This window comes from Rhea pennata, chromosome 1 (genome assembly GCF_028389875.1).
Source record: "Rhea pennata isolate bPtePen1 chromosome 1, bPtePen1.pri, whole genome shotgun sequence".
NCBI classification, from domain to species: domain Eukaryota; kingdom Metazoa; phylum Chordata; class Aves; order Rheiformes; family Rheidae; genus Rhea; species Rhea pennata.
The window spans coordinates 41,771,904-41,782,691 of NC_084663.1; the positions used below are offsets into that span (position 1 = coordinate 41,771,904).

General features: G+C 41.3%; 1 protein-coding gene across 2 annotated transcripts; it reads right to left on the bottom strand.

Moving 5' to 3' along the window:
* Window positions 1-2,208: 2,208 nt before the first annotated feature.
* KRR1 (KRR1 small subunit processome component homolog) lies at window positions 2,209-8,628 on the bottom strand. 2 transcript variants are annotated; one of them, XM_062567975.1, is made up of 10 exons: window positions 8,437-8,628; window positions 7,433-7,608; window positions 6,762-6,896; window positions 6,443-6,568; window positions 6,267-6,350; window positions 5,506-5,562; window positions 4,828-4,998; window positions 4,597-4,674; window positions 4,392-4,485; window positions 2,209-2,849 (listed from the first exon to the last, which is right to left on the bottom strand). In XM_062567975.1, exons 1-10 carry the CDS (start codon window positions 8,510-8,512, stop codon window positions 2,707-2,709), a joined length of 1,140 nt encoding a protein of 379 aa, XP_062423959.1. In that variant the 5' UTR covers window positions 8,513-8,628; the 3' UTR covers window positions 2,209-2,706. The 2 variants fall into 2 exon arrangements, with proteins under 2 accessions (XP_062423959.1, XP_062423968.1); XM_062567984.1 differs by lacking the exon at window positions 6,267-6,350.
* Window positions 8,629-10,788: the final 2,160 nt, after the last annotated feature.

A 10,788-nucleotide genomic window follows, 5' to 3' on the forward strand; every position in this document is an offset into this window, starting at 1 on the left:
ATGGAATAGATATAGTAAAGTCTTGTTTGAAAATGCCGTGAGAACTACAAGCAGCGCAGTGGCAGCATGCATACTTCGTGCATGCTCTTGCACAGAAGGGCTCCCGCACTGTACAGCGTCTGCCCCAGTGAAGCAGCTGGATCCTATTGCGCAAAGAGGTTTCTCTTTGCGTTTGCAAGAGAGGGAAAAACATACACTATTGCGTTCAGGGAGCTACAATGAGCTCAGCAGGAATCTCCTCTGCTAGGTTTAATCTCCACTTGTTTTCTAGGATTGTAAACAAAGTAAACACAGAGCCCTTAAAGTTCAGAAGATTTACAGCACAACTTTTTTAACCACATACTTCAGAAGCTCTAAGGAAATTCCACATAAAAAGCTCCATAAAAAACACTGCAAGTCACTGGGGCTCAGGAAAAATAACAAACAAAAACAGAGCAGACCTTACAACATGATATCTTTCAGCCAAAAAAGCCTGACATGCCAAACAAATACTGGATCTCATTTTTAAGGACATTCAAAAATCCAGATATTTTACTCTTGATGATCAAACCACTTCATAAGTTGTCCATGCCTGTTTTAATACAGATGCCCTCAACTTGCATATAATAAATGCAAAATACAAGCTGTCACTCTAAAAACAGCTTTCAGCTACTTTTTCACTAGTCCATGAACTCCAAAATTAATTTGAAGAAATGATTTGTAGAATTTCAAAGTCTTCATGAGAAGATCAAACCTACTTTTTCACCATTCCAAACCCACATTATTTTCCATTCATTAGCTTTTATACAAATAAATGTTAGAATTGTATAGCCATGTTGTGTCTGAAAACAGAGGCAAGAAACACTAACAGTTAACAGCAAGCACTAAGAGTATGCAGCCAGTTACCATTTGGATAAGGATTGTAAGCCATGATGTCCTTTCGTCTAACTTGTCCATAGGAATACAAGTGGATTTTCTTGATTTTCCAGTTTAACTAAATAATTGTCCAACCAACAATCCTTGAAACCTATCAACCATAACAAGTGAAAGAGATTAAACATAGTGTGAAGCTTTTTCACCCTATGACAAGAGAAGGAAAAGGTTCCCTGAAGCTTGTAAGGGATTTTACTACAGAAGGGAAAGTGATGCAAAAAAATCTACATAGATGCTACACTTGTGGGAAACGAGTCCAAGATTAAAAATGCACGGTTCTTTGGAAATATAGTTGATTTAATGCCAGACTGCCACCAAGCCAAGCCGTGTACTTTCTGTATTGCAACTCTGGTAACCACGCTGTAAGCTGATCTAGCTGGAAGACAGCAACTGTTTTGTAGAGTGTTTTCAGCCAGATTAGGTTCATGAACTGAAATGCTGACAAGGCCAATGAACCTAGCACTGCACTGCCACTCGAGCAGTGACCAGTGGTCACAGCACCAGCCTTAATCTTGTTTTTAATTTTCACCTTTTAAGCAGCAAACAGGAGAACACCTGTGCAGTCCTTTGCAGTGAAAAGAGCATCTCATCTGTTCCAGACTAGAACTAAGGATTCTCCCTCCCCAAACATGCTTGCACTCCCTCCTTCATTCAAGTGTCACAAAAACAGCTTACAGTCAGATTCTCCTTACTGGCTTCTGGCTCTGCAGATTGCCCTTTTAAAGCAGGCATATTTATGGATATTTATGAGCAAGAAGCTATGGGATAACACTGTGAAAACAGCTATTTAACTGAAGAACTGCAGTACCTCCTTTGATAGCCCACAATCTGCTGAAATTAGTCTGTTCTGAACATAAGAGAAGCCCAGCAGTGAGGGGGTAGATCATCTGCACAGGTGGAAAAAAAAAAAAAAAAAAAGCTAAGAAGAAAGAAGGGAACAGGTTAAATGTCAAAATTCCAGGAAAACTAAAAACCTCCGAACTTCTTTTAAAGAAGGTTCTAAATAAAATACAGTAACTGAATTTCTTATAACACAATCTTTTCAAAAATAAATTTAAAGTATCTCTAGAGAAAGGGAACAATTTATGTTTATCCTGCAGCACATTCTACGCAGAAAGACATCCGCTTTATACCATATTCTGTCTAATAGCCTCTAGGATAGTGCTAACGAATGGCAGCTGATTAATGATTTAAGATTACAGTTGTTTAATTCTCACCTGAAACTGTAAAATTGTTTCCTGGAAACTAAAATACAGTTTTTACAGTAGATGACCATTTAAAGGATTTAAGAAAGAATGTATTAAAAATAGTTTATTAACACCAAGACAAGAAACATACTTAGCTTTCACAGAAACAGAAGTATAATACAGTAATAAGTTTTGTCTGTTTCGTAGAAGTTATTCACCACAACTGAGGCTGCTTATAGTCTTTCATAAAAAAAAAAAATCTATCTTGGACTCCCACTGAGTTCTCACAATCTGATGTTTAACTGTTTGTGCTAAACGAAAATGGTTGTATTACAGAACTCTCCCTTTAAAAAGACAATTTGTAGAAAGATGAAGTCTCTTACTTCCTCAAACAATATGGCAGAGTAGGATTTCTTCATGAGCTTTGACTGTTCTGCACAACTGCTTTAGGCCATTATTTAAGCATGCTTAGAAAAGAGAATGGTCTACCTTTTCTTTTCTTGTGTTCATTATACTGACATCTGTAAGATGTTAAAACTTTAAGTCTCAAATCTCCCAAGTATGAAAATGTATGTTAGCATAAAAGAGTAGCATCTTGCGTGGTAAATTATTTCTTTTTCTTCTTTTTCTTTTCATCTGCTGCCATCTTTTGTTTGACTTCTTCCACTGGAAGTGCTCCTAATTTCTTCTTTTTTGCATTCTTTACTTTTTCCTTGATGGCTTCAATATCAATTTTTTTCTCAGTGGAGGCTATACAATAAAACAGAAACAATAGACAGGAGTTTTACTTTTTCTAAATTACAGTAGTCTGCAAGATGACTTCAAATCTATAGACAGTAAACTGTGTCCTGCAGCATTTGTTGAGACTCTACTTTATATTCACTAAAGATTTTGCAAGCTATTCTAATAATTTTTATTGAAACTTGTATTCTTCACAAGTGTCTTTGAGCAGAATTCAGAGTAGTCACATAAAAAAAACTTACACAACTGCACTTGAACATGAGTGCCATACACTGCACACACACAAACTATTAACACCCTCCCCTCAGACATTCCACCAAAATCAACACAGAGTCACTGCCTATTGTCTTGGTGTCTCTAAGACACTTCTTGGTGTCACTAAGAAATTTCTTAGTGAGTTCTTACACTTGGAGAAGCAATCAGGTCATTACACCCTTCTGTATTAAAGTGATGAGCTCCTCCACACACCTTTCATATCCTTATACCCTTTCTCTGGCCACTCATTACTGCCCACTGTTGAAAACAGAATCAGAGGGGCAGGGAGGAGATAGACTTTTGATTCAACACTCCGTGATTTTTTTTTTTTTTTTATGGGGAGTGTCAAATTACTTAAGTTAAATGCTTAATACTGAGCAATGTAAGTAACATTCTGCTAGTCTAGTGGCATTTTCTCTTTCGGGCAAGAGTCATGGGCTCGGACACTACTGTTCTTTCACACAATTAATGCCTATACCCAACTGTAGGTACCAGCTGTCCCTTTTGTACCTCAGTTCTTCTCTAAATTCAAAATATACTTGTAATTTATTCTTGGAAGACTGAACTATTTAAGTTCAAAATACAGCAGCTGGAAGAACACAGTATACGAGTATACTCAATAGCATGATCTCAAAAATTAACTGCCATCAGAAAAACATGTGTTGCATAATAAATCAGTTCCTCAGAATACAGATGCTTCTCAAAAAAATTTATAGGAAACTTCGTGTAATATATAAAATAATAGGTGTGTAGTATACCTAATACAATAAGTATATAGTGTAACCAATGAATCCAGGAAACTTTTTTGGGATTTTATGCACTAAAGAAATAATCTGAGAAGGAATACAAGTTCTTACTCTGCCTATAGTGTGAATTTTTCTTCTAATTTTAAGAAAACCTGTTATTTTATCTTATACAGATACTTACTTGTGGCACAACTTTTCAAGGAAGCATTGCTTTGTAGTTTCTTTAAATGAAAAGTATGCATTTAAGTGCAGAAGCCAGGCAGCTTCACTACAACTCTAAAAAGCTCAGAACTGATGCAGTTGAAAGAACTAATTCAGACAACCTTCTCTGTACTTCCATCAGGAAGCTGCTCCACAGTGAATTGTCAGTGTATAGATAGAGTCAGGAACTGTTTGATTTTTCTACTCTCCCTGGAAACTCCATGGATGGATTTAACTGCTAGGATTGTTTTGAGTGACCTTTCTTACTTCCTACAGCTACATCTCTGCATAATCATTTAGCCTAGGAATCAACTGCAGAAAGTCTGGGAAAAGGAAAATTAAAAGTTACCTTTCTTTGCTTTCACAACTGGCTTTTCCTTAGGTGGGATAAAAGCTTTATTTCTTTCTTCTTGTCTTTTCTTGATTGCATCTGCCTGTTTTGCCTAAAGTTACCAATAAAAAGGCCAAGCGTCAGTAGTGTAGGGCAAAAGGGACAAAAATGAAAATCAGAGCAGTCATAACACTTTTTAAATGAACAGTAAGAACAATTTTACCTTTATCTCTTCTACCCGCTTTCGTTTCTTCTGACTTTCTTTCAAGAAATATTCACCACTTGCCAATTCCTTATCAATCTGCACAAGAGAAGTTTGAGATAATTATTACTATTAGCCACATGTGTAGTATCAGGAAATCAGAACTTGACAAAGAGGGCTTCCAACTTGCTTTTAGCAAGAACAAGATTTCAAATCATGTTATATTCCTGTATAATCAAGCCTTTAACTGACCTGACTTTCTGGCTGTGGAGGTGGGAATGGTGTGTACTCCTTCTTAATATTTTTCTTTTTTGGCTCCTTGCGTTTTTTCAAGTTTTTACGCTTGAACTTCGGCAAAAATCTTTCCCAACTTTGTGATCTCAGTTCAGGATCTTTCGATAATTCCCTTTTGATCATCAAAGTCTTCAGTAGTTTTAGAATGGCACAGAGAAGTTATTAAAAAAAAAAGTATTACAGGTTAGAGTTCTTGGGTAGTACTTTAAGTTTTACTAAACTCTCTAACATTCAGGCTGCATCACCCGAACTCTCCATCTCTCTCTACAGAGAGAGATTAGTGGGGGGGTTAATTATGAACAGCTGAACCAGAAAGATAAACATGTCTCAAGAGGGGCGAAATGCACTAGAGGAGCTGTCTCAGTTCACAAGAGCATACATCAGGCAATCAATCATGAAGAGAGCAAAGTTGACACACATTCTTCCTTTGGTATTTTCTTGGCTATTATTGATGAAACAATGGCAATATACCCCAGTGAAAAGGAGGATATCAAAATGAGGTTTTTTAAAAAAGCATAGTCTAGAAGTTCTAAAAAAATAATTTATCATGCAGAAAAATGTAATTATTAATACACAGTTCTACAATAAGAAATAGTACTTTACTGTAAACAAAGATGCACACTAGGCCATACTCACCTTGATGTTATATATGGGATGTATATTCTTCATTGTGTCCAAAACAACTTTTCTAACCTACATTTAATAAAAGAAAAAAAAAGAATAAAAGACATAGCAAATACACCAAATCCCAATCAATTAAAATACTAGATATACTATCATGTTTCAAAATTCCTCAGAGAGGCACTTGGAAAAGAATTAGAAAACATTCTCCTCCCCCCCACCCCACTCCCAAAGATTGTAGATACTTGAAAAGGCTAACCTGCAGAGACAACTTGAAGACACACTCGTTCAGAAAATCACTGTTGTCATGTTTTTATGACACTTCAACACAACCACAAATAATGCTTTCCCATTACCATAGATTTTACAGCATCATGAGAAATTTTTGCTTTTGACAAGCATTCTGTACTTATGTCATTACTGCAGTATTTTCACTCCTATACTTTCTTATTTGAAAATGCACACAAACTCTGCATTGGAGGCACAGAAACAAAAGCAGAAGAAATAGAAGAAGTCACAGATATTATTCAGAAACATCTGAATGTACCCTCCCCAGCACTTCACAAAGCATCCTCTTACTTCCAAGGGAAGAAGGAAGTCAGAGACTAAAATGAAAACCAGCAGCTAAGAGTACGGACATTCATGTAAATGCTGCTTACTAACATATAGCTGAAAATCAGCAAGATCCTCCCCAGGTTGCCAGATTCTGCCTGTAAAGTCTGCCCTAGAGCTGGGCACAGAAGCATGCTGCACAAAATGCTCATGTCTCCCCTTACCTCCTTAAGCCCACTGAAAGGTCCCAGGGCTGAAACAGTGTTGCCTTGCACCATAATATAACAGTTTGTTAACAGTTCCAGGGCCTATAGAAACAAGCAAGAAAAAAAGGCAAGCCAAAAATCCGACACAGATTCAGGTTTAAGAATGTCATGATCACTACACCTAATGGAAATACCTTCAGAGTAGATCCTTTTGGACCAAGAAGTCGTCCTCTTCTTTTTATAAAACTTTCTCTGTTTCTCACTAGAGTTCCTATTTTAATGATATCACATGCAACATCATCCTGTAGGATACGAACTGCCTAAAGATACAAGAAGTAGATCTGAATATCATCTGAATATAGATGTATTATTTATAACAGTCAAGAAAATACCATATAGATAATTCTTTTCATTTTAGTTAACTCTGCTTGCAAGTCCCACATTTTGAAAAAGTAGTATAACTATTCTGACATAAGATAATTTGCTACAAAATTCCAAGGATGTGGTACAGACCTGCTCAAATGGAACACTTCTTGCTAGAAGTTTTATTAAATCTCTAGCCCTGATGATTGCATATGGATCAAAAGTCTTCTTAGTGGTAGTGACTGTCATGCTACCTTCAATCAGATCCAGCGTTGCATTGACATACTGCAATATTTGAAAAGAAATAGTGAATTAATCTCTAAATAAGAATCTCATAATTCACTTTCAGTATTAAGAAGTTAAGAAACAGAACATTACATGCTGAACGCACATTTTCAAGAATTCCTAAAAATCACTTCCAGCTTAAGAATATTAAATAAATAAATAAATAATAAAAAACCCTGACTGAATATACGTATCACAAGTCCCCAAAATGTCACCTCCCTCATCTCCTTCAATTTAGGTGCAGTAAAGTTATCAGCTTCTGGATGACTAGATTCTTGCTGCTGCAATGTGTTTCACTGAAAATTCAACAATTCTGAGGAACTTTAGGCCTGGCTACACAGACCTCCACTGATATCAGTGGGAACAAAAAAAAAAAAAAAAAAAAAAAAAAAAACACAAATTCCAAATACAAGCATATTATAAATATAAATACATGCAATACTAGAAAAGTGACCTGCACTATTTTTACTAGGTGATATAATACCTGTATGTTGCAAACAATAAAATATAACACTATAATAAACAACTATTCATACATGTTCACTCAAGGCTTTCTGGACTAGTGGCCAGCACTCTTTCAAGTATGCCTCTCTATATTTTGGGAATAATGTTGCAAAACTGCTTTCTTCCAGAAGCCCTCTGGGATTATCTTCTCTTGTGAAGGCTGGCTCTTTCCATCCATCTGGGACAGTGAGAAGTTCAGCTTCATCAACTGTAAACAAAACAACAACACATATTTAATTACTTTTTGTCTTTCATAGAATCAGTAAGGTTGGAAGGGACCTCTGGAGATCTTTTAGTCCAACCTCCCTGCTCAGCAGGGGCACCTAGAGCCTGGCAGACAGGGTTGCATCCACACAGGCCTTGAAAATCTCCAGAGAAGGAGACTCCACAACCTCTCTGGGCAACCTGTGCCAGTGCTCCGTCACTCTCACAGGGAAGAAATTCCCCCTCACGGTCAGGCAGAACTTCCTGCGCTTCAATTTCTGCCCACTGCCTCTTGTCCTGTCACACGGGACAACTGAAAAGAGTTTGGTCCCATCCCCTTGACACCCTCCCTTCAGGTACTTATACACATTGATAAGATCCCCCCCTCAGTCTTCTCTTCCCCAGGCTAAAGAAGCCCAGCTCTCTTTCATCAGTTACTATTCTCCCTCCTCCTTGCTTAACTACAAAAGAAGGAATAACAGGAAACAGTTACTCAACTGGGTTCATTCAACACCCAGTTATGCATTTTTCCTGCCCTTGAAAAAAAAATTACTGTTCTGAAGCAAGTTTTTTTTAAAAAAGCGCTCCTCAACTGACATATGCTTCACAAACCTATTAAACAAGAACTCGGTACAACACTCTTGGAGGTGCAACCAAAGCGCCGTGACGAGGGGGTCATCGCAGTCAGGCCCCGGCTGCCCACTCCCCGCACTGAGCACCTGCGTGCGCCCCCCCACCCCCGGCCGAGGGAGGCCCAGGAAGCCGCGCGGCTCTCACACGCTCCCCCTCAACCCTTCCAGCGCCGCTGCCGCGCCGCACACCTGCCCCCCACCTTTTTCCGCTTTCTTTTTGTGCGAGCGCTTCGGCCGCGGCTGCTCCGCCGCCTCTACGCCCCCGGGCGCCGCCATGTCGGTTCGGAGCCTTCGCCGTTCACCCGCCGCCGGGCCGGGGCGGGAGGCCACATTGCATGCCGGGAGCTGCGGTCTCTCCCGCGAGGGCGCGCCGCATGCCGGGAGCTGCGGTCTTTCCCCGCGGGGGCGCGCTGCATGCCGGGAGCTGCGGTCTCTCCCGCGAGGGCGCGCCGCATGCCGGGAGCTGTGGTCTTTCCCCGCGGGGGCGCGCTGCATGCCGGGAGCTGCGGTCTTTCCCCGCGGGGGCGCGCTGCATGCCGGGAGCTGCGGTCTTTCCCGCGGGGGCGCGCTGCATGCCGGGAGCGGCGGGCCCGCGGCGCCGCGCGCGGCCGGTGGCGGCGGAACTGAGAGGAGCCAGTGGCGGGGCCGTGATTTGGGTTTTTTCCCTCAAAAATGAGAAGAATGACCACGCAAGCCGTGGGTTTTCACAGGGCAGACCGGCACCTTTGCTTGGCCTGAGCGCGTCCACGCACGCTCTCCTGGGGGGGGGACGGGGACGGCTCGAGGGGACGCGCTGAGGAGGTGCCGGCCTGCTGAAGCGGCGGGGCGACGTCCTGCGGCGTTGTCCTGCGGCGTTGTCCTTCCCCGAGAGCGGAAAGGGAGAGAAAAGCCAACGCAAATGGGCACGGCTGTTCTGCTCCATTTCCCGCGGATAAGCAATGCTAGTTTCAACTATTTAGACCGTGGCAAACAGGCAGGTGCAGGTATTTTGGGCCACAAGTTTTACTTGCTGTTTGTCAACACAAAAAAACCCATATTTTCACATCAGAATTACAGTATTTTAACGTGTGCCTACATCTTGGTGACAGTTGTTCCTATTTCTAACAGCAATATTAACTTTAATGGCTAAATCGGGTGGGTAGCCACGCTACCAGAGCGCTCTTGCAGTTTCCCAGGAGAGTTTTGTAGCCACTTCTGAATTCTCTATCTACTCAAATTGCAGTCACCAACTTTAATAAATCTAACACTACCATTAAGATGAGAGGCATGTACCAAGTGTCTTCTTTTCTTCCTCCTCTTAAATGTGAAATGTATTTTTTTCCAGGTTTTTCATCTTTATTTTAGTATTGTTATTATGCAAAACAAAGGAAAAAAAGACGAGCGTTGCCAAAATGTGAACTGCAGTACTTTGATAAATACTTGAAGTACCCTTAACAGTGCTCATAACTAAAGAAAATGTATATTCCTGATGAGATCCAATTATTCAATGAATAATGTAGTTTAAGATGCTCTGGCTGATTTTCTGCATCCTTATAAGTTCCCTTTCCTGTACTTGTAACTGGACATTTTCTTCACTAAAAAAGCAAGGGAGAAAAATAGCAAGCACTTCACCCTCTTTTATGGAGACTATTTAAAGTCAATGAAGTGAAGAACTGGACGAGACCGTTAAGAGAACATCTGCTTCTCTGAGGAAGGATGAAGCCTGACTTGTCCTTTTATTTTAATGTCTTTCTATCCACATCCTTAAAGCAGGGATGCTGGGGTACGAGTGCTTGCAGGCCTGCTAAGGACCAACTGTGGGTGTCTCCAGGTCCGCATGGAGGACACATGGGCAACACAGGGCTCTGCTGTGCCCCTGGAGCTGCCTTGAAGGAAAAGATATATCAGGTTATTGTGTTCTTCCCTGAGAGGAATCCCCAAGGGCCCCCAGAAGAGGGATGCTCTTGGGTCCCTTCTGCAGTTCAAGGCCATTTATCCGATGCATGGATGTTTAGTTATCCTTCCTTGATCCCACTAGATGGCAGTGACCGCTGCTTCTGAGCAGAGTATCCCAAACTGAGCTGCCGTATACCTCGTGGTTTCTTGTGTGGGGAGGACAGGAGAAGGGATGGAGGCTGCAGGAAATATATTTGCACTGTTGAGCAATTCTTTGCATATCCACTGCCGTGCAGCAGCTGGGCCCCCTGCACCTCCTTCGCTTAGGACCAGACTAGGGATGCTGTACCTCATTTCCTGAAAGATGCCATGCCCCTGAATGAACACAGGGAGGCAACTTACTTCGCTGAGCTCTGGGGCGCAGAAGTCTCCTCATCTCCTGCGACTGCTTTTTGGCTGCATTATCGCAGAGCCCAGGCGCCAGCCGGAGACTGGTGTCCCCTTGCCAAGCAGCTGCAAACACGGCACAGGAAGGGCTGCAGTCCGAGTGTAGGCGCAGGTGAATATGCAGACATGGCTGGAACGGTGCCAGGGGAAGGATTTCTCCTCGAAGAAGTAGCGCATAAAGTGCGCAGTGTGCCTCTGGGCAAACAACAGGCCAGGAAGTGCAGCAAAGC

Bases quoted from the DNA above. Each gene is read 5' to 3' on its own strand.
- KRR1 (XM_062567975.1), bottom strand. From the start codon at position 8,512: ATGGCGGCGCCCGGGGGCGTAGAGGCGGCGGAGCAGCCGCGGCCGAAG. The intron at 5,563-6,266 runs GTAAGGGGAGAC...TATTAAATGTAG, and splicing joins CTTTCAGTGGGCTTAAGGAG to GTTAGAAAAGTTGTTTTGGA. The intron at 4,486-4,596 runs GTAAAATTGTTC...TGGTAACTTTAG, and splicing joins AGCGGGTAGAAGAGATAAAG to GCAAAACAGGCAGATGCAAT.